At 54.0% G+C, this 27,868-nt stretch overlaps 1 protein-coding gene across 1 annotated transcript in view; it reads right to left on the bottom strand.

Moving 5' to 3' along the window:
* Positions 1-27,868, bottom strand: part of LOC135043494 (calpain-1 catalytic subunit-like) — a gene marked incomplete at its 3' end in the record, with an annotated part of 60,623 nt that overhangs the window by 27,355 nt on the left and 5,400 nt on the right. Inside the window, exons 3-7 of the mRNA XM_063955120.1 lie at positions 24,565-24,634; positions 21,192-21,316; positions 19,587-19,720; positions 17,192-17,363; positions 17,032-17,115 (exon numbers count right to left, since the gene is read on the bottom strand). Of these exons, the coding sequence (XP_063811190.1) occupies positions 17,032-17,115; positions 17,192-17,363; positions 19,587-19,720; positions 21,192-21,316; positions 24,565-24,634 (585 nt within the window). The remainder of the gene's footprint in view (positions 1-17,031; positions 17,116-17,191; positions 17,364-19,586; positions 19,721-21,191; positions 21,317-24,564; positions 24,635-27,868) is intronic.

The following is a 27,868-nucleotide window of genomic DNA, read 5'->3' as shown; positions in this document are numbered from 1 at the left end:
GGAGTCAGGAGACTGAGAACGCAGAGGAGGTCCACTGAGAGGGTGAGGAGCATGGAGGCAGCGACGTCAGTGGGGGCATTGATGAGGAAGTGGAGAGTCAGGAGGCTGAGAACGCAGAGGAGGTCCACTGAGAGGGTGAGGAGCATGGAGGCAGCGACGTCAGTGGGGGCATTGATGAGGAAGTGGAGAGTCAGGAGGCTGAGAATGCAGAGGAGGTCCACTGAGAGGGTGAGGAGCATGGAGGCAGTGACGTCAGTGGGGGCATTGATGAGGAAGTGGAGAGTCAGGAGGCTGAGAACGCAGAGGAGGTCCACTGAGAGGGTGAGGAGCATGGAGGCAGCGACGTGAGTGGGGGCATTGATGAGGAAGTGAGGAGTCAGGAGGCTGAGAACGCAGAGGAGGTCCACTGAGAGGGTGAGGAGCATGGAGGCAGCGACGTCAGTGGGGGCATTGATGAGGAAGTGGAGAGTCAGGAGGCTGAGAACGCAGAGGAGGTCCACTGAGAGGGTGAGGAGCATGGAGGCAGCGACGTCAGTGGGGGCATTGATGAGGAAGTGGAGAGTCAGGAGGCTGAGAATGCAGAGGAGGTCCACTGAGAGGGTGAGGAGCATGGAGGCAGCGACGTCAGTGGGGGCATTGATGAGGAAGTGGAGAGTCAGGAGGCTGAGAACGCAGAGGAGGTCCACTGAGAGGGTGAGGAGCATGGAGGCAGCGACGTGAGTGGGGGCATTGATGAGGAAGTGAGGAGTCAGGAGGCTGAGAACGCAGAGGAGGTCCACTGAGAGGGTGAGGAGCATGGAGGCAGCGACGTCAGTGGGGGCATTGATGAGGAAGTGGATGTTATGATTCCCGTACTCCAGACCAGAGGAGATCTTATGGCAGAGGTCTGAGTACAGGAAAGATATACTGGTTTGAGGGAGCAGGAGAGCATAGTAACCCCTGGCGCCCTAACTCCGTTGTCTCGCCCGTGTTATCAGAAATCCCCTGCGAGACTATGGTTGCTTGAGCCCATGGCAGCCGCGTTCGAAGGGCGGATTATGTCTGCCCAACCCCGATGCCCCCTCAGGTCTTAATGGGAGACAAAGGGAAATCCGAGACAGGGTGATAACAAGGGGCCCTCTGACTAAGCAACCAGGCCAGGGGTTACAAGCTAACTAACTTAACCAAAGAAGTATGTGCGGACTAGCCGCCAGGGAAAAGGACAACCAAAGATCCACTGATCCGTCACTCCTATCCAGCACCGCTGGACACCAGAGTGGACCAGGGAGAGCGGAATCCTCCGCAAAAGCTCCAGAACACAAAGATACAAAATAATAAACAGTAAGCGGTCAAGCCGCAACACACGGCTATGCCGCGACTCACGAACACCACAGGATGTTAAAGGTGCTCGGTCAGACTCCAGGAATAGATGACAAACTTCCGAGTACAGGATCACTGAGGACAGGAACAACCGGATTGAGCAGGACTGGAAACTCTCTGTAACTGACACAGGCAAACAGGAAGCTATCACCGGCGTCTGTGAGAAGTCCAAAGGGTGCTTATAACTGTGAGCTCCCCAATCAGGAGCCAGACTGGGTAATCACAAGTAATGCCGTGCAGCTTGCATGCTGCACGGCCAGCACACCATTAATACAAATTAGAAAAGACCCAGCAACAGGGAACGCGGCCCGAACGTGGCGTCCCCGTTGCTAGGGTCTGAGCGGCTCCGTGCGCCCGGCGTCCAGCGTTGCCAGGGAGCCGGCGGCTGTACGCGCACGGCGTCCCTGGTTGCTAGGCGCCGGGCCGCACCGACGAGCGGACCCCGGCGCCTAACAGTACCCCCCCCTTGAGGAGGGGTCAAGGAACCCCTAAAGCCAGGTTTCTGGGGAAATTCTCGAAAAAATGCCCTCTTGAGCCTCGGGGCATGGAGATCCTTATCCAGGACCCAAGACCTTTCTTCTGGACCATAACCTCTCCAATGCACCAAAAAATAAAGCCGACCCCGGGACAACTTGGAATCGAGAACCTTCTCCACCAAGAACTCCTGCTGACCCTGTACATCTATTGGTGATCTCCCCTGAGATATCTTACGAGGAAATCTACTGGACGAGACAAATGGTTTCAGCAAAGAGCAATGGAAAGTATTTCCGATCCGTAAAGTTTTTGGTAAACGTAACCGGAAGGCAACTGGATTGACTTTTTTGATAATGTGAAATGGTCCAATAAATTTAGGACCCAATCTGGCTGAGGTTTGTCGAAGTTTAATGTTGCGAGTCGACAACCATACCCTATCTCCTACTTTAAAAGTGCACGGCCGCCGGAGCTTGTCAGAAAATCTCTTTTCCTGAAATGCCGCTTTTCTGAGAGCCAGGTGCACTTTTCTCCAAATGAGCCTAAGATGAGAGGTCAAGGTCAGTGAGGAGACAGAGGAATGTTGAAAAAAGGAATTTGCTCTGGGGTGAAAACCAAAAACTGCAAAAAATGGAGACACATTGGTGGAGGAATGACAGGCATTATTGTAAGCGAACTCCGCCAATGGAAGAAACTCAGACCAGTCATTTTGGAGTTTGGCCGAGTACAAACGCAAATATTGTTTTAGTGATTGATTAACTCGCTCAGTCTGCCCGTTGGATTGGGGATGGTAGCCTGACGTTAAAGATAATTTCATCTTCAATGAGACACAAAAAGATTTCCAAAACTGTGCAATGAATTGTGGACCCCGATCAGAAACAATATCAGTGGGTAACCCATGGAGTCTGAAAACATGGCGGAGGAACAACACTGCCAATCCCTGGGCAGATGGCAATCGGGGAAGAGCAATGAAATGGGCCATTTTGCTAAAACGGTCCACTACCACCCATATGACTCGGCATCCGGCTGACAGAGGGAGGTCCACCACAAAATCCATGGAGATATGAGACCATGGCCTAAGAGGAACATTCAAGGGCATAAGCTGACCGATAGGCAAAGAACGGGGAACTTTATGCTGTGCACAGACCTGACACGAAAAAACAAACTCTTTAATGTCTTTGGAAAGACCAGGCCACCATACTGAGCGGGAGACTAATTCCAAAGTCTTAGCGATTCCCGGATGCCCGGCAACTTTGCTATCATGAAACTCCGTCAAAACAGTTGCTCTCAAAAACTCAGGGACAAAAAGACGACCAGCAGGAGTATTTCCAGGAGCTTGATGTTGAAGCAGCTTTAACTGGGTAAATAAATCCTGTGTGAGGCCTGCCCGAATGACTGAAGACGGAAGTATGGGAGTAACAGGACTGTTGTCTTGAACTGGAAGAAAACTGCGTGACAGGGCATCTGCCTTGGTATTCTTGGAACCTGGCCTGAAGGTGATAATGAATTTGAAACGAGTAAAAAATAAAGCCCAACGAGCCTGCCGGGCATTCAGTCGTTTAGCTGATTCAATGTATTGAAGATTTTTGTGATCAGTCAAAACTGAAATGATATGAGTCGCTCCCTCAAGCCAATGCCTCCACTCCTCGAAAGCCCATTTAATAGCCAGCAATTCCCGGTTACCAACATCGTAGTTGGATTCAGCAGAAGAGAATTTCCTGGACATAAAGGCACAAGGATGTAATTCAAGGGAATCCGGATCCTTCTGAGACAGGATAGCCCCTACTCCAACCTCTGAGGCATCATCCTCAACAATGAAAGGCAATTCTGGGTTGGGGTGTCTGAGGACAGGGGCTGAGACAAAGGCTTGTTTCAAGGCCTGAAAAGATAACTCAGCTTCACGTGACCAATTGGTAGGATCTGCTCCCTTTTTAGTCAGTGCCACAATGGGAGCAACTAGGTCAGAGAAAGAGTGAATAAATCTTCTATAGTAGTTCGCAAACCCTAAAAAGCGCTGAATTGCTTTTAAGTTGGTGGGTTGCGCCCAACTGAGGATGGCTTGGAGCTTTTTTGGTTCCATACGGAATCCCCGAGGGGAAATAATGTATCCTAAAAAGGATACCTCCGTGACATGAAATTCACACTTCTCCAGCTTGGCATATAGGTGATTTTCACGTAATTTTTTTAGAACCTGACGCACCTGGGTAACATGTTGTTCTACCGAGTCAGAATAAATCAAAATATCGTCTAAGTAGACTACAACGAATTTTCCAAGAAATTCACGGAGCACATCGTTAATGAGATCCTGGAAAACTGCCGGAGCGTTAGACAGGCCGAATGGCATAACCAGATACTCATAGTGGCCTGACTGAGTACTGAATGCCGTTTTCCACTCATCCCCTGACTTGATTCTGATGAGGTTATATGCTCCTCTCAGGTCAATCTTAGAAAAAATCACAGCCGAACGTAGCTGATCAAAGAGGACAGAGATCAGTGGCAGAGGGTAAGTATTTTTTACTGAGATTTTATTCAAGGCTCTAAAGTCAATGCAGGGTCTGAGTGAACCATCCTTCTTCTCTACGAAAAAGAAGCCTGCACTTAAAGGGGATTTAGATGGCCTGATAAATCCTTTCCCTAGGCTTTCTTTAACATACTCATTCATGGCCACGGTTTCAGGTCCGGACAATGCATATAACCTTCCCTTAGGCAAAGTGGCACCAGGAATTAGCTCAATAGCACAATCATAAGGCCTATGGGGAGGCAGAATATCCGCATTGCCCTTGGAAAAAACATCAACAAAATCCTGGTATTCCACAGGAATGGGTGCGGGAATGGCAGCAGCTATTCTGATGGGAAGCGTAATACATTCTTTATTACAGATGGTACCCCATTGTGAGATCTCCCCCGACTGCCAATCAATGATGGGATTATGAAAGGCCAGCCAAGGGTGACCCAGAACCACTGGAACTGCTGGGCAATGGGTGAGGAAAAACTCAATTTTTTCAGAATGCAGAGCTCCTACCGAGAGTAGAACAGGAGGTGTACAGAGAGAAATAATTCCATTGGACAAGGGACTCCCATCTAAACCATGCATGGTGATACACCTACCCAAGGCTAACTGAGGAATACCTAAGGTCTTGGCCCATGTTAAATCCATAAAGTTCCCTGCAGCTCCACTGTCCACAAAAACAGAGACCGAGGAACAGAGGCTGCCAAAGGAAACTTTAGCTGGGACTAACAGTGAATTATTTGAGGAGATAAGCTGCAGACCAAAGTGAACCCCCTCACAATTCACTTGGTCGAGACGTTTCCCGACTTGTTCGGACAACTACGGACAAAATGTCCCTTACCTCCACAGTATAAACAAAGACCAGAATTTTGCCTTCTGGTTCTTTCTTCAGGAGACAGTTTGGAGAGACCTATCTGCATAGGCTCCTCTATGTCTACAGGGATGGAAAAAACACAAGGAGTTGACCCGACAGATGCTCCTTTTTCAGCCCTCCGCTCTCTGAGCCGACGATCAATCTTAATAGAGAGCTCCATGAGTTTATCGAGAGTCTCAGGAGCGGGATACTGAAGGAGACTGTCTTTTATAGACTCAGATAAGCCGAGGCGAAACTGACTGCGCAGGGCTGGGTCATTCCATCCACAGTCATTTGACCAACGGCGAAACTCCGTACAATAATTCTCTGCGGGATTCCTACCCTGTCTGAGAGCACGCAACTGAGTCTCGGCGGATGCCTCTCTATCAGGGTCGTCATATAACAGTCCTAAAGACTTCAGAAAGGCGTCTACAGAAAATAAAGCCGGATCGTCTGTCTTTAAACCAAAAGCCCAGGTCTGAGGATCCCCCTGAAGCAGAGAAATAATAATTCCAACCCGCTGAGCCTCCGTACCTGAGGAGACTGGTCTCAAACGAAAATAACGTTTACAAGACTCTTTAAAATTAAAAAACTGTTTTCTATCCCCAGAAAAACGGTCAGGCAGATGCATTTTTGGTTCAGGAATGACCCTTGGGGAAGTCCGTAACAGATCTTCCTGTGACCTCACCCGAAGGGACAGATCCTGAACCATCTGAGTAAGTTCTTGAATCTGGCTAACTAGAAGCTGGCCAGGATTTGGCCCGACACCGGTGGGATTCATGAGGCCGACAAATCTCCCAACTGAACAAGGGAAAAATTAACTCCTGTTAATTTTAAATTTTAGCCTGGCCGGTGATAATGTTATGATTCCCGTACTCCAGACCAGAGGAGATCTTATGGCAGAGGTCTGAGTACAGGAAAGATATACTGGTTTGTGGGAGCAGGAGAGCCTAGTAACCCCTGGCGCCCTAACTCCGTTGTCTCGCCCGTGTTATCAGAAATCCCCTGCGAGACTATGGTTGCTTGAGCCCATGGCAGCCGCGTTCGAAGGGCGGATTATGTCTGCCCAACCCCGATGCCCCCTCAGGTCTTAATGGGAGACAAAGGGAAATCCGAGACAGGGTGATAACAAGGGGCCCTCTGACTAAGCAACCAGGCCAGGGGTTACAAGCTAACTAACTTAACCAAAGAAGTATGTGCGGACTAGCCGCCAGGGAAAAGGACAACCAAAGATCCACTGATCCGTCACTCCTATCCAGCACCGCTGGACACCAGAGTGGACCAGGGAGAGCGGAATCCTCCGCAAAAGCTCCAGAACACAAAGATACAAAATAATAAACAGTAAGCGGTCAAGCCGCAACACACGGCTATGCCGCGACTCACGAACACCACAGGATGTTAAAGGTGCTCGGTCAGACTCCAGGAATAGATGACAAACTTCCGAGTACAGGATCACTGAGGACAGGAACAACCGGATTGAGCAGGACTGGAAACTCTCTGTAACTGACACAGGCAAACAGGAAGCTATCACCGGCGTCTGTGAGAAGTCCAAAGGGTGCTTATAACTGTGAGCTCCCCAATCAGGAGCCAGACTGGGTAATCACAAGTAATGCCGTGCAGCTTGCATGCTGCACGGCCAGCACACCATTAATACAAATTAGAAAAGACCCAGCAACGGGGAACGCGGCCCGAACGTGGCGTCCCCGTTGCTAGGGTCTGAGCGGCTCCGTGCGCCCGGCGTCCAGCGTTGCCAGGGAGCCGGCGGCTGTACGCGCACGGCGTCCATGGTTGCTAGGCGCCGGGCCGCACCGACGAGCGGACCCCGGCGCCTAACAGTGGAGAGTCAGGAGGCTGAGAACGCAGAGGAGGTCCACTGAGAGGGTGAGGAGCATGGAGGCAGCGACGTGAGTGGGCGGGCATTGATGAGGAAGTGAGGAGTCAGGAGGCTGAGAACGCAGAGGAGGTCCACTGGGAGGGTGAGGAGTATGGAGGCAGCGACATCAGTGGGGGCATTGATGAGGAAGTGGGGAGTCAGGAGGCTGAGAACGCAGAGGAGGTCCACTGAGAGGGTGAGGAGCACGGAGGCAGCGACGTCAGTGGGGGCATTAATGAGGAAGTGGGGAGTCAGTAGGCTGAGAACGCAGAGGAGGTCCACTGAGAGGATGAGGAGTACGGAGGAAGCGACGTCAGTGGGGGCATTGATGAGGAAGTGGGGAGTCAGGAGGCTGAGAACGCAGAGGAGGTCGACTGAGAGGGTGAGGAGCATGGAGGCAGCAACGTCAGTGGGGGCATTGATGAGGAAGTGGGGAGGTAGGAGGCTGAGAACGCAGAGGAGGTCCACTGAGAGGGTGAGGAGCATGGAGGCAGCGACATCAGGGGGCATTGATGAGGAAGTGGGGAGTCAGGAGGCTGAGAACGCAGAGGAGGTCCACTGAGAGGGTGAGAAACACGGAGGCAGCGACGTCAGTGGGGGCATTGATGAGGAAGTGGGGAGTCAGGAGGCTGAGAACGCAGAGGAGGTCCACTGAGAGGGTGAGGAGCACGGAGGCAGCGACGTCAGTGGGGGCATTGATGAGGAAGTGGGGAGTCAGGAGGCTGAGAACGCAGAGGAGGTCCACTGAGAGGGTGAGGAGCACGGAGGCAGCGACGTCAGTGGGGGCATTGATGAGGAAGTGGGGAGTCAGTAGGCTGAGAACGCAGAGGAGGTCCACTGAGAGGGTGAGGAGCACGGAGGCAGCGACGTCAGTGGTGGCATTGATGAGGAAGTGGGGAGCCAGGAGGCTGAGAATGCAGAAAAGGTCCACTGAGAGGATGAGGAGTATGGAGTCAGCGACGTCAGTGGGGGCATTCACGAGGAAGTGGGGAGTCAGGAGGCTGAGAACGCAGAGGAGGTCCACTGAGAGGGTGAGGAGCACGGAGGCAGCGACGTCAGTGGGGGCATTGATGAGGAAGTGGGGAGTCAGGAGGCTGAGAACGCAGAGGAGGTCCACTGAGAGGGTGAGGAGCACGGAGGCAGCGAACGTCAGTGGGGGCATTGATGAGGAAGTTGTGGAGTCAGGAGGCTGAGAATGCAGAGGAGGTCCACTGAGAGGGTGAGGAGCATGGAGGCAGCAACGTCAGTGGGGGCATTGATGAGGAAGTGGGGAGGTAGGAGGCTGAGAACGCAGAGGAGGTCCACTGAGAGGGTGAGGAGCAAGGAGGCAGCGACATCAGGGGTAGCATTGATGAGGAAGTTGTGGAGTCAGGAGGCTGAGAATGCAGAGGAGGTCCACTGAGAGGATGAGGAGTATGGAGGAAGCGACGTCAGTGGGGGCATTGATGAGGAAGTGGGGAGTCAGGAGGCTGAGAACGCAGAGGAGGTCCACTGAGAGGGTGAGGAGCATGGAGGCAGCAACGTCAGTGGGGGCATTAATGAGGAAGTGGGGAGGTAGGAGGCTGAGAACGCAGAGGAGGTCCACTGAGAGGGTGAGGAGCATGGAGGCAGCGACATCAGGGGGCATTGATGAGGAAGTGGGGAGTCAGGAGGCTGAGAACGCAGAGGAGGTCCACTGAGAGGGTGAGGAACACGGAGGCAGCGACGTCAGTGGGGGCATTGATGAGGAAGTGGGGAGTCAGGAGGCTGAGAACGCAGAGGAGGTCCACTGAGAGGGTGAGGAGCACGGAGGCAGCGACGTCAGTGGGGGCATTGATGAGGAAGTGGGGAGTCTGTAGGCTGAGAACGCAGAGGAGGTCCACTGAGAGGCTGAGGAGCACGGAGGCAGCGACGTCAGTGGGGGCATTGATGAGGAAGTGGGGAGTCAGGAGGCTGAGAACGCAGCGGAGGTCCACTGAGAGGGTGAGGAGCACGGAGGCAGCGACGTCAGTGGTGGCATTGATGAGGAAGTGGGGAGCCAGGAGGCTGAGAATGCAGAAAAGGTCCACTGAGAGGATGAGGAGTATGGAGGTAGCAACGTCAGTGGGGGCATTCATGAGGAAGTGGGCAGTCAGGAGGCTGAGAACGCAGAGGAGGTCCACTGAGAGGGTGAGGAGCACGGAGGCAGCGACGTCAGTGGGGGCATTGATGAGGAAGTGGGGAGTCAGGAGGCTGAGAACGCAGAGGAGGTCCACTGAGAGGGTGAGGAGCATGGAGGCAGCAACGTCAGTGGGGGCATTGATGAGGAAGTGGGGAGGTAGGAGGCTGAGAACGCAGAGGAGGTCCACTGAGAGGGTGAGGAGCATGGAGGCAGCGACATCAGGGGGCATTGATGAGGAAGTGTGGAGTCAGGAGGCTGAGAACGCAGAGGAGGTCCACTGAGAGGGTGAGGAACACGGAGGCAGCGACGTCAGTGGGGGCATTGATGAGGAAGTGGGGAGTCAGGAGGCTGAGAACGCAGAGGAGGTCCACTGAGAGGATGAGGAGTATGGAGGAAGCGGCGTCAGTGGGGGCATTGATGAGGAAGTGGGGAGTCAGGAGGCTGAGAACGCTGAGGAGGTCCACTGAGAGGGTGAGGAGCATGGAGGCAGCAACGTCAGTGGGGGCATTGATGAGGAAGTGGGGAGGTAGGAGGCTGAGAACGCAGAGGAGGTCCACTGAGAGGGTGAGGAGCATGGAGGCAGCGACATCAGGGGGCATTGATGAGGAAGTGGGGAGTCAGGAGGCTGAGAACGCAGAGGAGGTCCACTGAGAGGGTGAGGAACACGGAGGCAGCGACGTCAGTGGGGGCATTGATGAGGAAGTGGGGAGTCAGGAGGCTGAGAACGCAGAGGAGGTCCACTGAGAGGGTGAGGAGCACGGAGGCAGCGACGTCAGTAGGGGCATTGATGAGGAAGTGGGCAGTCAGGAGGCTGAGAACGCAGAGGAGGTCCACTGAGAGGTTGAGGAGCACGGAGGCAGCGACGTCAGTGGGGGCATTGATGAGGAAGTGGGGAGTCAGGAGGCTGAGAATGCAGAGGAGGTCCACTGAGAGGGTGAGGAGCATGGAGGCAGCGACGTCAGTGGGGGCATTGATGAGGAAGTGGAGAGTCAGGAGGCTGAGAATGCAGAGGAGGTCCACTGAGAGGGTGAGGAGCATGGAGGCAGCGACGTCAGTGGGGGCATTGATGAGGAAGTGGAGAGTCAGGAGGCTGAGAACGCAGAGGAGGTCCACTGAGAGGGTGAGGAGCATGGAGGCAGCGACGTGAGTGGGGGCATTGATGAGGAAGTGAGGAGTCAGGAGGCTGAGAACGCAGAGGAGGTCCACTGAGAGGGTGAGGAGCATGGAGGCAGCGACGTCAGTGGGGGCATTGATGAGGAAGTGGAGAGTCAGGAGGCTGAGAACGCAGAGGAGGTCCACTGAGAGGGTGAGGAGCATGGAGGCAGCGACGTCAGTGGGGGCATTGATGAGGAAGTGGAGAGTCAGGAGGCTGAGAATGCAGAGGAGGTCCACTGAGAGGGTGAGGAGCATGGAGGCAGCGACGTGAGTGGGCGGGCATTGATGAGGAAGTGAGGAGTCAGGAGGCTGAGAACGCAGAGGAGGTCCACTGGGAGGGTGAGGAGTATGGAGGCAGCGACATCAGTGGGGGCATTAATGAGGAAGTGGGGAGTCAGGAGGCTGAGAACGCAGAGGAGGTCCACTGAGAGGGTGAGGAGCACGGAGGCAGCGACGTCAGTGGGGGCATTGATGAGGAAGTGGGGAGTCAGTAGGCTGAGAACGCAGAGGAGGTCCACTGAGAGGGTGAGGAGCACGGAGGCAGCGATGTCAGTGGGGGCATTGATGAGGAAGTGGGGAGTCAGGAGGCTGAGAACGCAGCGGAGGTCCACTGAGAGGGTGAGGAGCACGGAGGCAGCGACGTCAGTGGTGGCATTGATGAGGAAGTGGGGAGCCAGGAGGCTGAGAATGCAGAAAAGGTCCACTGAGAGGATGAGGAGTATGGAGGCAGCGACGTCAGTGGGGGCATTCATGAGGAAGTAGGGAGTCAGGAGGCTGAGAACGCAGAGGAGGTCCACTGAGAGGGTGAGGAGCACGGAGGCAGCGACGTCAGTGGGGGCATTGATGAGGAAGTGGGGAGTCAGGAGGCTGAGAACGCAGAGGAGGTCCACTGAGAAGGTGAGGAGCACGGAGGCAGCGAACGTCAGTGGGGGCATTGATGAGGAAGTTGTGGAGTCAGGAGGCTGAGAATGCAGAGGAGGTCCACTGAGAGGATGAGGAGTACGGAGGAAGCGACGTCAGTGGGGGCATTGATGAGGAAGTGGGGAGTCAGGAGGCTGAGAACGCAGAGGAGGTCGACTGAGAGGGTGAGGAGCATGGAGGCAGCAACGTCAGTGGGGGCATTGATGAGGAAGTGGGGAGGTAGGAGGCTGAGAACGCAGAGGAGGTCCACTGAGAGGGTGAGGAGCATGGAGGCAGCGACATCAGGGGGCATTGATGAGGAAGTGGGGAGTCAGGAGGCTGAGAACGCAGAGGAGGTCCACTGAGAGGGTGAGAAACACGGAGGCAGCGACGTCAGTGGGGGCATTGATGAGGAAGTGGGGAGTCAGGAGGCTGAGAACGCAGAGGAGGTCCACTGAGAGGGTGAGGAGCACGGAGGCAGCGACGTCAGTGGGGGCATTGATGAGGAAGTGGGGAGTCAGTAGGCTGAGAACGCAGAGGAGGTCCACTGAGAGGGTGAGGAGCACGGAGGCAGCGACGTCAGTGGGGGCATTGATGAGGAAGTGGGGAGTCAGGAGGCTGAGAACGCAGCAGAGGTCCACTGAGAGGGTGAGGAGCACGGAGGCAGCGACGTCAGTGGTGGCATTGATGAGGAAGTGGGGAGCCAGGAGGCTGAGAATGCAGAAAAGGTCCACTGAGAGGATGAGGAGTATGGAGTCAGCGACGTCAGTGGGGGCATTCACGAGGAAGTGGGGAGTCAGGAGGCTGAGAACGCAGAGGAGGTCCACTGAGAGGGTGAGGAGCACGGAGGCAGCGACGTCAGTGGGGGCATTGATGAGGAAGTGGGGAGTCAGGAGGCTGAGAACGCAGAGGAGGTCCACTGAGAGGGTGAGGAGCACGGAGGCAGCGAACGTCAGTGGGGGCATTGATGAGGAAGTTGTGGAGTCAGGAGGCTGAGAATGCAGAGGAGGTCCACTGAGAGGGTGAGGAGCATGGAGGCAGCAACGTCAGTGGGGGCATTGATGAGGAAGTGGAGAGGTAGGAGGCTGAGAACGCAGAGGAGGTCCACTGAGAGGGTGAGGAGCATGGAGGCAGCGACATCAGGGGTAGCATTGATGAGGAAGTTGTGGAGTCAGGAGGCTGAGAATGCAGAGGAGGTCCACTGAGAGGATGCGGAGTATGGAGGAAGCGACGTCAGTGGGGGCATTGATGAGGAAGTGGGGAGTCAGGAGGCTGAGAACGCAGAGGAGGTCCACTGAGAGGGTGAGGAGCAAGGAGGCAGCAACGTCAGTGGGGGCATTGATGAGGAAGTGGGGAGGTAGGAGGCTGAGAACGCAGAGGAGGTCCACTGAGAGGGTGAGGAGCATGGAGGCAGCGACATCAGGGGGCATTGATGAGGAAGTGGGGAGTCAGGAGGCTGAGAACGCAGAGGAGGTCCACTGAGAGGGTGAGGAACACGGAGGCAGCGACGTCAGTGGGGGCATTGATGAGGAAGTGGGGAGTCAGGAGGCTGAGAACGCAGAGGAGGTCCACTGAGAGGGTGAGGAGCACGGAGGCAGCGACGTCAGTGGGGGCATTGATGAGGAAGTGGGGAGTCTGTAGGCTGAGAACGCAGAGGAGGTCCACTGAGAGGCTGAGGAGCACGGAGGCAGCGACGTCAGTGGGGGCATTGATGAGGAAGTGGGGAGTCAGGAGGCTGAGAACGCAGCGGAGGTCCACTGAGAGGGTGAGGAGCACGGAGGCAGCGACGTCAGTGGTGGCATTGATGAGGAAGTGGGGAGCCAGGAGGCTGAGAATGCAGAAAAGGTCCACTGAGAGGATGAGGAGTATGGAGGTAGCAACGTCAGTGGGGGCATTCATGAGGAAGTGGGCAGTCAGGAGGCTGAGAACGCAGAGGAGGTCCACTGAGAGGGTGAGGAGCACGGAGGCAGCGACGTCAGTGGGGGCATTGATGAGGAAGTGGGGAGTCAGGAGGCTGAGAACGCAGAGGAGGTCCACTGAGAGGGTGAGGAGCATGGAGGCAGCAACGTCAGTGGGGGCATTGATGAGGAAGTGGGGAGGTAGGAGGCTGAGAACGCAGAGGAGGTCCACTGAGAGGGTGAGGAGCATGGAGGCAGCGACATCAGGGGGCATTGATGAGGAAGTGGGGAGTCAGGAGGCTGAGAACGCAGAGGAGGTCCACTGAGAGGGTGAGGAACACGGAGGCAGCGACGTCAGTGGGGGCATTGATGAGGAAGTGGGGAGTCAGGAGGCTGAGAACGCAGAGGAGGTCCACTGAGAGGATGAGGAGTATGGAGGAAGCGGCGTCAGTGGGGGCATTGATGAGGAAGTGGGGAGTCAGGAGGCTGAGAACGCTGAGGAGGTCCACTGAGAGTGTGAGGAGCATGGAGGCAGCAACGTCAGTGGGGGCATTGATGAGGAAGTGGGGAGGTAGGAGGCTGAGAACGCAGAGGAGGTCCACTGAGAGGGTGAGGAGCATGGAGGCAGCGACATCAGGGGGCATTGATGAGGAAGTGGGGAGTCAGGAGGCTGAGAACGCAGAGGAGGTCCACTGAGAGGGTGAGGAACACGGAGGCAGCGACGTCAGTGGGGGCATTGATGAGGAAGTGGGGAGTCAGGAGGCTGAGAACGCAGAGGAGGTCCACTGAGAGGGTGAGGAGCACGGAGGCAGCGACGTCAGTAGGGGCATTGATGAGGAAGTGGGCAGTCAGGAGGCTGAGAACGCAGAGGAGGTCCACTGAGAGGGTGAGGAGCACGGAGGCAGCGACGTCAGTGGGGGCATTGATGAGGAAGTGGGGAGTCTGGAGGCTGAGAATGCAGAGGAGGTCCACTGAGAGGATGAGGAGTATGGAGGCAGCGACGTCAGTGGGGGCATTGATGAGGAAGTGGGGAGTCAGGAGGCTGAGAACACAGAGGAGGTCCACTAAGAGGGTGAGGAGCATGGAGGCAGCGACGTCAGTGGGGGCATTGACGAGGAAGTGGGGAGGTAGGAGGCTGAGAACGCAGAGGAGGTCCACTGAGAGGGTGAGGAGCATGGAGGCAGTGACGTCAGTGGGGGCATTGATGAGGAAGTGGGGAGTCAGGAGGCTGAGAACGCAGAGGAGGTCCACTGAGAGGGTGAGGAGCACGGAGGCAGCGACGTCAGTAGGGGCATTGATGAGGAAGTGGGCAGTCAGGAGGCTGAGAACGCAGAGGAGGTCCACTGAGAGGGTGAGGAGCACGGAGGCAGCGACGTCAGTGGGGGCATTGATGAGGAAGTGGGGAGTCAGGAGGCTGAGAATGCAGAGGAGGTCCACTGAGAGGATGAGGAGTATGGAGGCAGCGACGTCAGTGGGGGCATTGATGAGGAAGTGGGGAGTCAGGAGGCTGAGAACACAGAGGAGGTCCACTAAGAGGGTGAGGAGCATGGAGGCAGCGACGTCAGTGGGGGCATTGACGAGGAAGTGGGGAGGTAGGAGGCTGAGAACGCAGAGGAGGTCCACTGAGAGGGTGAGGAGCATGGAGGCAGTGACGTCAGTGGGGGCATTGATGAGGAAGTGGGGAGTCAGTAGGCTGAGAACGCAGAGGAGGTCCACTGAGAGGGTGAGGAGCACGGAGGCTGCGGCGTCAGTGGGGGCATTGATGAGGAAGTGGGGAGTCAGGAGGCTGAGAACGCAGAGGAGGTCCACTGAGAGGGTGAGGAGCACGGAGGCAGCGACGTCAGTGGGGGCATTGATGAGGAAGTGGGGAGTCAGTAGGCTGAGAATGCAGCGGAGGTCCACTGAGAGGGTGAGGTACACGGAGGCAGCGACGTCAGTGGGGGCATTGATGAGGAAGTGGGGAGCCAGGAGGCTGAGAATGCAGAAAAGGTCCACTGAGAGGATGAGGATTATTGAGGCAGCGACGTCAGTGGGGGCATTCATGAGGAAGTGGGGAGTCAGGAGGCTGAGAACGCAGAGGAGGTCCACTGAGAGGGTGAGGAGCACGGAGGCAGCGACATCAGTGGGGGCATGCCATTGATGAGGAAGTGGGGAGTCAGGAGGCTGAGAATGCAGAGGAGGTCCACTGAGAGGATGAGGAGTCTGGAGGAAGCGACGTCAGTGGGGGCATTGATGAGGAAGTGGGGAGTCAGTAGGCTGAGAACGCAGAGGAGGTTCACTGAGAGGGTGAGGAGCATGGAGGCAGCAACGTCAGTGGGGGCATTGATGAGGAAGTGGGGAGTCAGTAGGCTGAGAACGCAGAGGAGGTCCACTGAGAGGGTGAGGAGCATGGAGGCAGCGACATCAGGGGGGCATTGATGAGGAAGTGGGGTGTCAGGAGGCTGAGAACGCAGAGGAGGTCCACTGAAAGGGTGAGGAACACGGAGGCAGCGACGTCAGTGGGGGCATTGATGAGGAAGTGGGGAGTCAGGAGGCTGAGAACGCAGAGGAGGTCCAATGAGAGGGTGAGGAGCACGGAGGCAGCGACGTCAGTGGGGGCTTTGATGAGGAAGTGGGGAGTCAGGAGGCTGAGAACGCAGAGGAGGTCCACTGAGAGGGTGAGGAGCACGGAGGCAGCGACGTCAGTGGGGGCATTGATGAGGAAGTGGGCAGTCAGGAGGCTGAGAACGCAGAGGAGGTCCACTGAGAGGGTGAGGAGCACGGAGGCAGCGACGTCAGTGGGGGCATTGATGAGGAAGTGGGGAGTCAGGAGGCTGAGAATGCAGAGGAGGTCCACTGAGAGGATGAGGAGTATGGAGGCAGCGACGTCAGTGGGGGCATTGATGAGGAAGTGGGGAGTCAGGAGGCTGAGAACACAGAGGAGGTCCACTAAGAGGGTGAGGAGCATGGAGGCAGCGATGTCAGTGGGGGCATTGATGAGGAAGTGGGGAGGTAGGAGGCTGAGAACGCAGAGGAGGTCCACTGAGAGGGTGAGGAGCATGGAGGCAGCGACGTCAGTGGGGGCATTGATGAGGAAGTGGGGAGTCAGGAGGCTAAGAACGCAGAGGAGGCCCACTGAGAGGGTGAGGAGCATGGAGGAAGCGACGTCAGTGGGGGGCTTTAATGAGGAAGTGGGGAGTCAGGAGGATGAGAACGGAAAGGAGGTCCACTGAGAGGGTGAGGAGCACGGAGGCAGCGACGTCACTGGGGGCATTGATGAGGAAGTGGGGAGTCAGGAGGCTGAGAACGCAGAGGAGGTCCACTGAGAGGGTGAGGTTCACGGAGGCAGCGACGTCAGTGGGGGCATTGATGAGGAAGTGGGGAGTCAGGAGGCTATGGAGGTAGGACTGGGGGGTGATAGATGACTGCTATATGGACGTGAATTGGGTGGAAAAGGCGAATACTATGGACAAGGGAAGAGAATGACAGGGAGGGTTCTCAGGATGTGTAGTGTAGGAGCAGCGGGGCGAGAGAAGGACTCACACAATGTATCACTCAGTATATACCATTGTATCACTCAGTATATACCATTGTATCACTCAGTATATACCATTGTATCACTCAGTATATACCATTGTATCACTCAGTATATACCATTGTATCACTCAGTATATGCCATTGTATCAATATGTCACTCAGTGATATCGGTTATCTCCTGATGAGTGAATTTGTATTTATAACTCTATAACCTGGCCCCTCCCCTTCCCTCTCTAGCCACTCCCACTTTGCTGCCATCTTTATTTGTACCCACGTAGTCCTTACTGACCAGGCCAGAATGTGGGCTCTCTGGTTACTGTATGGACACGTATGGCGCGAGTAACCTGTGGCACTTACTTCCTTCGCTCCTATAACGGAGTACGCGTGTCCCAGGACCAGCCCATCCTCATTCACACGTCCAGTGTCTTGGGGCTCAGACGCCTTGCAGGAGATAAGTACAGGGTTGGGTGATTGCGGAGTACAGTGTACAACACCAACAACAGAGGACGCTACGCACCTGTATATAGCAGGCCATCAGGGACTTCCTGCTCTCTGATTGGCTGATCATATCCCAGACCTCCTCAGGGGTGTGTCTCCACAAACTCACAGTCTCTGCTATTCCACCAGTGAAATCCTCCAGTGCCTCGGGGATCGTTCCTCCCTGCAGTGCGGAGTAGCTTCCACGTACCCTGTACACGCAGACTGGGTCATATATATATATATATATATATATATATAGAGTTATTGGTGCATTGTATAGGTGCGTGGTAGAAGGGAGGCATTGTTGCTGTTGCTGACTATGTGTTGGTGTAACGTGTAACGGTGGAATGAAAGCCAATACTCACGCCTGGTCATACCTGTGAATGTGAGCGTGTTTCCCATCATGACCTTTATTGCTAGGTATAGACGCTAATCCCTTCCATCCATGCTCCCACCTGCCTGGTAACTGGGGACCTGGAGGTATCCAGAAGCCATGATATGACCCAGAGCTAGCTGTATGCAGAGTTGGATCGGCCCACCGGGGAACAGGGGAAAACCCCAGAGGGCCCCACTGCCTCCTCCTCCTCCTCCTCTAGGGATCAGGTTCCAGGTGTGTACTTGAATTATACATATGTTATACTGCACAGGACTATGGCGTGTTTTCTATAGTGCATTGGTGTTATCAGTCTGGTACATTATCATGCTTGTACTAGCGGTATTTATCATATATAAAGAGTTATAACAGTTTCTTATATACAGCATATTCCGTTGCGCTTTACAAATGAAAATAACAATGATATAACAAAACTGGGTAATAACAAACAGTCATAGAGGTAGGAGGGCCCTGCTCGCAAGCTTACAATCTATCGATCGATCGATCTATATATTATTTTTATCAAGACGCCCAGTCTATGCACTCTCTAAGGCAGGGGTGGGGAACCTCCGGCCCGCGGGCCGTATACGGCCCGCGAAGCCGTTTGGTCCGGCCCACCAGCTTGTATCAGTGAGACACGCTGCCGCTCAGTCCAGCGGCAGCGTGTCTCAGCTGTCAGAAGTTGAACAGGGAGGAGAGCGCGGCTGTCGAGTGAGAGCGGCGGCGTGTAGTACTTCAAACCAGCCGCCGGTCCGTGAGCCAATCAGAGCTCGCGGACCGGCAGCCAATCAGGAGCCGCGGCTGCCGGTCCGCGAGCTCTGATTGGCTCTCGAACCGGTGGCTGGTTTGAAGTACTACACGCCACCGCTTTCACCCGACAGCCGCGCTCTCCTCCGTGTCCCAAGGTAAGCAGCACGGAGGGGAGGGGAGGGGTGGGGAGGGGAGGGTGAAGGGGGGAGGGCATCTGTCTACCTGGCACTGTGGGGGCATCTGTATACCTGGCACTGTGGGGGCATCTGTATAACTGGCACTGTGGGGGCATCTGTATAACTGGCACTGTGGGGGCATCTGTATACCTGGCACTGTGGGGGGCATTTGTATACCTGTCACTGTGGGGGGCATTTGTATACCTGGCACTGTGGGGGCATCTGTATAACTGGCACTGTGGGGGCATCTGTATAACTGGCACTGTGAGGGGCATTTGTATACCTGGCACTGTGGGGACATCTGTATAACTGGCACTGTGGGGGCATCTGTATACCTGGCACTGTGGGGACATCTGTATAACTGGCACTGTGGGGGCATCTGTATACCTGGCACTGTGGGGACATCTGTATAACTGGCACTGTGGGGGCATCTGTATACCTGGCACTGTGGGGACATCTGTATACCTGGCACTGTGGGGACATCTGTATACCTGGCACTGTGAGGGGCATTTGTATACCTGGCACTGTAAGGGGCATTTGTATACCTGGCACTGTGGGGGGCATCTGTATACCTGGCACTGTGGGGACATCTGTATACCTGGCACTGTGAGGGGCATTTGTATACCTGGCACTGTGAGGGGCATTTGTATACCTGGCACTGTGGGGGCATTTGTATACCTGGCACTGTGGGGGCATTTGTATACCTGGCACTGTGGGGGCAATTGTGGATCTGGCACCGCACTATTGGGGGCATATGTGTATCACGTCCCATTTTAACTGGCCACACCCTTTTTTGGGCGCATGCGCACCGGAGACGCGCACACACAGTACCTCTAAGGGGCAAACCTACTGGGGGGCAGGGTAATTTTTTAAGTTGAGAATTTTTGTATTGCCCCCGAAGGATTTTATAAATATCCAAATGGCCCTCGGTAGAAAAAAGGTTCCCAACCCCTGCTCTAAGGGTTAGGTAAACCAATGTTGCAGCTGGCCACACCCCTTCTGGAGACTGGCCACACCCCTAAACATGGGCCCCTACTCCTGCATCCGCCCGGTGGACCTTCATGCCCCAGCCGGACACTGGCTGTTTGTGTGTAGTGTCAATGATGCTACAAAGTTGTTGTTCTCCAACTTACTTGGCGTAGGCTTTCTCCAGCAGCGCACTCCATAGCTCCTCCCGAGTGTCGCTCTTTGTGTACACCAGGCGGCCGTTCTTCATCGGGAGCCTGTCGTCTATCACAACATCCAACCATTCCCCGAAGTGCCACAACTGCAGAGATACAGCGGACGTTACACAGAACCACACCGGGTACACACGGGACGACATGAAACATGAACGATATCGGCTGACGATTTTCCTTGAACTTCCCGGAGTCCCGGAGAAATGATACAGTGCGCACAGACGGAGCGATTTTTACAACCGTCCAGCGATATACAGGGGTCGTCCAATATTACCACATTGTTGGGTTTTGGCCAAATTGACCATGTCGTTCGTCGTTCGTAGCGTACACACCGGACGATATGCACCTTGCCGTTACCAACATAGACTGAATGTACAGGGGACCTTTTTAGGAGCGCGCATCGTTGACGATATAGTGCGTACACACTGGACGATTTGACGAATATGGCGTTTAGAAATGTAAAAATTGGAAATATCGTCTCGTGTGTACCCAGCTTATCACCAAGAGAAGACCTTCCTGACAGGAAAGTGGACAATCCACAACCAATGACCCCAGTTCCACGCTGTTCCTCTGGACACTTGTTGGTTGATGGGTGAATATTATATTTCAGGAGATGCGTATCGCGCATTAATGGCTGCTAGGGGAGAATTCACTAGAGGTCAATACTGATCAATGTAAAATCCATAAAAATTGATGTTGTACTTCCAGGACCAGAAAACACATTTATTAATATTAAAAAATGAACATAAAAAAAGCTGTTAGCAATTGTGTGTTCAGCCCCTGACACCCAACATCATCGAGATCCATTTTGTAATCGACTTTAAATGTCGTCATAGAAGGTCTAGCGTTGTCTAACCTGTACTGCCAGCCATGGACTCTCTGCGCTGTAGCGGTTCTTCTATCTATGGGTAATCCACCACTCCGGTGCCTCAGTTTTGCGCCGTCTCTGGCCCAATCATTCACTGTCTCAGGGTTATTTTATCTTCCTCTAGTGGTATTCTGACCCCCCAGCCGGAGTTCCTGTATGCGTAACACATTGGTACTCCCAAGGATGGACGCTCACCTCTTACATCTGCTAGAGGCAGATCTCACCATTGGGTATCTGCTCATGATGAGACCATTAGTGGTTGTTACCTCCTGAGCTATGCAATAGTTCTGTGCCCATCATTGTAGAGTGGACTTTACCTGCAGATGAAGGACGGAGCTAGCATTCATTAAAGCAGTTTAGGGACAGAGGCCGAAAGGCACCACTATCATTAAGGGGTCTATTTACTAAGCCTTGAAAAGAGATAAAATACCAGCCAATCAGCTACTAGCTGCCATGTCACAGGCTGTGTTTGAAAAATGACAGCAGCTGATTGACTGGTACTTTATCCGTCCAATTTATCTCTCCAAGGCTAAGTACATTGACCCCCTAGTTTCCTGAGTAGATGAGAACCACCTGGTGAGAGGAGAAGAAACCGCCCTGAGATGAGTGTGATGCATGGACGGGACACAAATGCTGGGATCCCCCCTGACATGGCATCATTCTCCAGTCCTCCCCGGCCTGGAACTGCGCACCTTGAAGTGAAAGATCCCGCAGTAGCCATCGCTGGGGCTGAAGCTCTGGTCATTGGGCACTACCCGCGAGAACAGCGAGGGGTAGAGCGTGAGTGATGTAATCGCGGACAGCAGCCAGCAGTCACCTGCGACACAGAAACGTAGCTGTTACACAATAATAAGCGCACACACACGTCTACCGGTATATAACAACTGTATGAATTCCACATCTATGTATATAATGCCACCATAGTGGGCAGTGCTGTATAGACAATATCTGAGCACTGAATCCCCAACATACATAGGCCAATATTTACTAAGAATCGAGTTTGTCCGTTTTGTATTTTTTTTTCTAAGTCCCAATCCGGGAATTCACTAAGCACCAATCTCGGCAGTGTTTGGACTATTCGTAATGGTTTGATTTGCAACGTTCCGAAATACGAATGAATAGACCATCGGTCAAACGCGGCTGTTATTTCATACAATACGGGCATTCACTATTCATTCGTATTTGGGTGTTAGTTTCTGAGTGCTCAAGTGCGGGTGTATTTTTTACGATTCGTTAAAAAAAGCAACAAAAAATAGACCTGCTTTTTCCAGTCGAGTTTGGATAACCATGCACGGATCAGTGAGATCTGTGCATGGTTATCTATGGGAAAGGGTCTGTTTAGTGTAAAAACTGAGAAAAAAATTGCGTGGGGTCCCCCCTCCTAAGCATAACCAGCCTCGGGCTCTTTGAGCCGGTCCTGGTTGAAAAAATATGGGGGGGAAAATGACAGGGGTTCCCCCATATTTAATCAACCAGCACCGGGCTCTGCGCCTGGTCCTGGTTCCAAAAATATGGGGGACAAAAAGCGTAGGGGTCCCCCGTATTTTTGAAACCAGCACCGGGCTCCACTAGCCAGGTACATAATGCCAAGGCGGGGGACACTTTTATACTGGTCCCTGCGGCCCTGACATTACATACCCAACTAGTCACCCCTGGCCTGGGTACCCTGGAGGTGTGGGAACCCCTTAAATCAAGGGGTCCCCCCCTCCAGCCACCCAAGGGCCAGGGGTGAAGCCCGAGGCTGTCCCCCCCCATCCAAGGGCGGCGGATGGGGGGCTGATAGCCTTTTGAAAAAATGTGAATATTGTTTTTAGTAGCAGTACTACAAGTCCCAGCAAGCCTCCCCGCAAGCTGGTACTTGGAGAACCACAAGTACCAGCATGCGGTGGAAAACCGGGCCCGCTGGTACCTGTAGTACTACTACTAAAAAAATACCCCCCAAAAAACAGGACACACACACCGTGAAAGTATAAGTTTATTACATACATGCACACCTCCATACATACATACTTACCTATGTTCACACGAGGCTCGGTCCTCTTCTCCATGTAGAATCCTTGGGGTACCTGTGAATTAAATTATATTCACATAATCCAGGGTAGAATCAGACCTTTGTATAATCCACGTACTTGGCAAAATAATAAAACCGAAACCCGACCACGCACTGAAAGGGGCCCCATGTTTACACATGAGACCCCTTTCCCCGACTGCCAGGCCCCCCCTGACTCCTGTCAAAGAGGGTCCCTTCAGCCAATCAGGGAGCGCCACCTCGTGGCACTCTCCTGATTGGCTGTGTGCTCCTGTAGTGTCTGTCAGGCAGCACACGGCACAGATACAATGTAGCACCTATGCGCTCCATTGTAGCCAATGGTGGGAACTTTGCGGTCAGCGGTGAGGTTACTTTCGGTCAAGCGCTGACCGCACAGTTCCCACCATTGGCTACAATGGAGCGCATAGGCGCTACATTGTATCTCTGCCGTGTGCTGCCTGACAGACACTACAGGAGCAAACAGCCAATCAGGAGGGTGCCACGACGTGGCGCTCCCTGATTGGCTGAAGGGACCCTCTTTGACAGGAGTCAGGGGGGTTCCTGGCAGTCGGGGAAAGGGGTCCCTTGTGTAAACATGGGACCCCTTTCAGTGCGTGGTCGGGTTTCCGTTTTATTATTTTGCCAAGTACGTGGATTTTACAAAGGACAGAATCTACACTGGATTATGTGAGTATAATTTTTTTCACAGGTACCCCAAGGATTCTACATGGAGAAGAGGACCGAGCCTCGTGGGAACATAGGTAAGTATGTGTGTATGGAGGTGTGCATGTATGTAATAAACTTATACTTTCACGGTGTGTGTGTCCTGTTTTTTGGGGGGTATTTTTTTAGTAGTAGTACTACAGGTACCAGCGGGCCCGGTTTTCCACTGCATGCTGGTACTTGTGGTTCTCCAAGTACCAGTTTGCGGGGGAGGCTTGCTGGGACTTGTAGTACTGCTACTAAAAACAATATTCACATTTTTTCAAAAGGCTATCAGCCCCCCATCCGCCGCCCTTGGATGGGGGGGACAGCCTCGGGCTTCACCCCTGGCCCTTGGGTGGCTGGAGGGGGGGGGACCCCTTGATTTAAGGGGTTCCCACACCTCCAGGGTACCCTGGCCTGGGGTGACTAGTTGAGTATGTAATGCCAGGGCCGCAGGGACCAGTATAAAAGTGTCCCCCGGCTGTGGCATTATGTACCTGGCTAGTGGAGCCCGGTGCTGGTTTCAAAAATACGGGGGACCCCTACGCTTTTTGTTCCCTGTATTTTTGGAATCAGGACCAGGCGCAGAGCCCGGTGCTGGTTGATTAAATATGGGGGAACCCCTGTCATTTTCCCCCCCCATATTTTTTCAACCAGGACCGGCTCAAAGAGCCCGAGGCTGGTTATGCTTAGGAGGGGGGACCCCACGCAATTTTTTTCAGATTTTTTTAAGACTTTAATCAACTTTTTAAGGTACACAATGAAGCCCTGCACAGAGCTCACAGATCCGGCCGGTATTCCTTGTGTATTGTCAGGCAGTGTTTTACTCATCGCTCCCGTAAAACACTGCCTGATATTACGAATCACATCGACATCGGAAAAAACGAATGTGCAAAACTCGGTAGCTTAGTGAATAACCGTATCAGGATTCAAAAAGTTGCAGTAAAATGCACCCGATACCATTCGAGTTCAAACACCCTTAAAAACGGCAAAAACACGAATCTTTGTAAATATACCCCATACTGTACACTGCGGATCAATTGTCAACAGGCAATGTTCCCGCTCATACTGTATGCCTGGAACGTGGGATGGAACCACGTGGAGGATCTCACAAGGGGACAATGGCTCAAGTTATCCTATCTATGCCACCCTCTAGGTGACTCCATGGGATAAAAATCTGCTGGGTGCAAAATACTCAAAAGCAATACATTGTCCTAATGTACAGAAAGGAAATACTTGGCACAAGTCATTATTACACTACAAGTTCCAGCATGCCAGGGGCTGGGCTTGCCTTGTTTTGTAGGATGCATCAATATATTCTGTGCACTTACCTAGGTCCCCCTGGCAGATGTCTGTGGTACTTGCTCCATTCTCAATGAACGTAGGATTTGAGCAGAACTCCTGCAGGTAGAGAATAAACTCTGACTTCATCCTCATTTACTTTCCGTCACTCCCTCTTCCTCACTCCCTCTTCCTCACTCCCTCTCCCTCTTCCTCATTCCCTCTTCCTCACTCCCTCTCCCTCTTCCTCATTCCCTCTTCCTCACTCCCTCTTCCTCACTCCCTCTCTCTCATTCCCTCTTCCTCACTCCCTCTCTCTCACTTCCTCTTCCTCACTCCCGTTCTCTCACTCCCTCTTCCTCATTCCCTCTCTCTCACTCCCTCTTCCTCACTCCCTCTCTCTCACTTCCTCTTCCTCACTCCCTTTCTCTCACTCCCTCTTCCTCATTCCCTCTCTCTCACTCCCTCTTCCTCACTCCCTCTCTCTCACTCCCTCTTCCTCATTCCCTCTCTCTCACTCCCTCTTCCTCATTCCCTCTCTCTCACTCCATCTTCCTCACTCCCTCTCTCTCACTCCCTCTTCCTCATTCCCTCTCTCTCACTCCATCTTCCTCACTCCCTCTCTCTCACTCCCTCTTCCTCATTCCCTCTCACTCCCTCTTCCTCATTCCCTCTCTCTCACTCCCTCTCTCTCACTCCCTCTTCCTCATTCCCTCTCTCTCACTCCCTCTTCCTCACTCCCTTTCTCTCACTCCCTCTTCCTCATTCCCTCTCTCTCACTTCCTCTTCCTCACTCCCTTTCTCTCACTCCCTCTTCCTCAGTCCCTCTCTCTCACTCCCTCTTCCTCATTCCTCTTCTCTCACTTCCTCTTCCTCACTCCCTTTCTCTCACTCCCTCTTCCTCAGTCCCTCTCTCTCACTCCCTCTTCCTCATTCCCTCTCTCTCTCACCCTCTCTCTCACTCCCTCTTCCTCATTCCCTCTCTCACACCCCTCTCTCAACACCCAACACATCCTCACTCCCACCCACTCACTCCACTCCACAAACCACAAACAACAACCACAACCAACACACACCCAACCTCAACCCAACCCTCAACCTCCACACACCCTCTCCTCACTCACCTCAACCACAACCCTCACCTCACACCCTCTCACACCCCACCCACAAACCCCACACCACACCACCCACAACCACCCACCAACAACCCACCAAACACCACACCCACAACACACCACACACCCTCAAAACCCACCCAACAACCACCAACACCACACACAACACCACTCCCTCAACCCTCACCAACACCTCCCAAACCACTCCACAACCACACTCCTCTCACTCCCCTTCCTCACTACCCCACTCCACAACCCCAACCACACACCCTCACACCCCACAACCCTCACATCCCTCACACCCACTCCCTCACTCCCTCTCTCACACACCCACTCCTCCAACACCCTCACTCACACCCACCCAAACCAACCAACCCAACACCATCCTCAACCCCTCTCCTCACTCCCTCCTCACACCCTCTTCCACATTCCCACACACACCCTCTCCTCATCCCACACTCTCACTCCCTCTCCTCACTCCCTCTTCCTCATACCCTCTCACTCACTCCCTCTTCCTCACATCCCATTCTCTCACTCCCTCTTCCTCATTCCCTCTCTCATCACTTCCTCTTCCTCACTCCCTTCTCTCACTCCCTCTCACTCCTCATCCCTCACTCCCACTCCCTCAACCTCATTCCCTCTCCTACTCCCTCACTCACCACTCCCTCTCCTCACCCTCTTCCTACTCCCTCACCACTCCCTCTCACACTCCCCTCCTCTCTCACACTCCCACTTCCTCATTCCCTCTCACTCCCTCTTCCTCATCCCTCTCTCACACACCCTCTCTCTCACTCCTCTCCTACTCCCACTCTCTCACTCCCTCATCCTTACTTCCCTTCCTCAATCCCTCTCTCTCACTCCCTCTTCCTCATTCCCTCTCTCTCACTCCCTCTTCCTACTCCCTCACTCCTCCTCTCCTCACTCCTCTCACTCCCTCTCCTCATCCCTCTCCTCACTCCCTCTCTCTCACTTCCCTCATCCCTCTCCACTCCCTCTTCCTCATTCCCCTCTCTCACTCCCTCTTCCTCACTCCCTCTCTCACTCCCTCTTCCTCAGTCCCTCTCTCTCACTCCCTCTTCCTCATTCCCTCTCTCTCACTCCCTCTCTCTCACTCCCTCTTCCTTACTCCCTCTCCCTCACTCCCTCTCTCTCACTTCCTCTCTCTCACTCCCTCTTCCTCATTCCCTCTCTCTCACTCCCTCTCCCTCACTCCCTCTCTCTCACTTCCTCTCTCTCACTCCCTCTTCCTCATTCCCTCTCTCTCACTCCCTCGTCCTCACTCCCTCTCTCACTCCGTCTTCCTCATTCCCTCTCTCTCACTCCCTCGTCCTCACTCCCTCTCTCTCACTCCCTCTTCCTCACTCCCTCTCTCTCCTTCTTCCTCACTCTCTCTCTCACTCCCTCTCACTTCATCTCTCTCCTTCCTCACTCCCTCACTACCACTCCCTCTCTCTCACTCCCTCTTCCTCACTCCCTCTCTCACTCACTCACTCACTCTCTCTCTCTCACTCACTCTTCCTCACTCCCTCTTCCTCACTCACTCCCTCTCTCACTCCCTCTCTCACTCCCCCTCTCTCACTCCCTCTCTCTCACTCCATCTTCCTCACTCCCTCTCTCTCAGTCCCTCTCTCTCACTCACTCTTCCTCACTCCCTCTCTCTCACTCCCTCTCTCACTCCCTCTTCCTCACTCCCTCTCTCTCCTTCTTCCTCACTTCCTCTCTCACTCCCTCCCTCACTACCTCTCCCTCTCTCACTCCCTCTTCCTCACTCTCTCTCCCTCTTCCTCACTTCCTCTCTCTCACTCCCTCTCTCCTTCCTTACTCCTTCTTTCTCACTCCCTCTCTCTCACTCCCTCTTCCTTACTCCCTCTCTCTCCTTCTTCCTCACTCCATCTCTCTCACTCCCTCTCTCTCACTCCCTCACTACCTCTCCCTCACTCACTCCCTCTCTCTCTTCCTCACTCCCTTTCCCTCACTCCCTCTCACTCACTCTTCCTCACTCCCTCTCGCACTCCCTCTTCCTCACTCTCACTCCCTCTCTCTCACTCACTCCCCCTCTCACTCTCCTTCTTCCTCACTCTCTCTCACTCACTGCCTCTCCCTCACTTCCCTCTCTCTCTCTCTCCCTCACTCCCTCTCTCACTTCCTCTTCCTCATTCCCTCTCTCTCACTCCCTCTCTCTCATTCCCTCTTCCTCACTCCCTCTTCCTCACTGCCTCTCCCTCACTGCCTCTTCCTC

This window comes from Pseudophryne corroboree, unplaced genomic scaffold, assembly GCF_028390025.1.
Source record: "Pseudophryne corroboree isolate aPseCor3 unplaced genomic scaffold, aPseCor3.hap2 scaffold_865, whole genome shotgun sequence".
Classification (NCBI taxonomy): domain Eukaryota; kingdom Metazoa; phylum Chordata; class Amphibia; order Anura; family Myobatrachidae; genus Pseudophryne; species Pseudophryne corroboree.
Note: the sequence above shows the minus strand (reverse complement) of the source record. Positions and strands in the feature narration are given on the sequence as shown.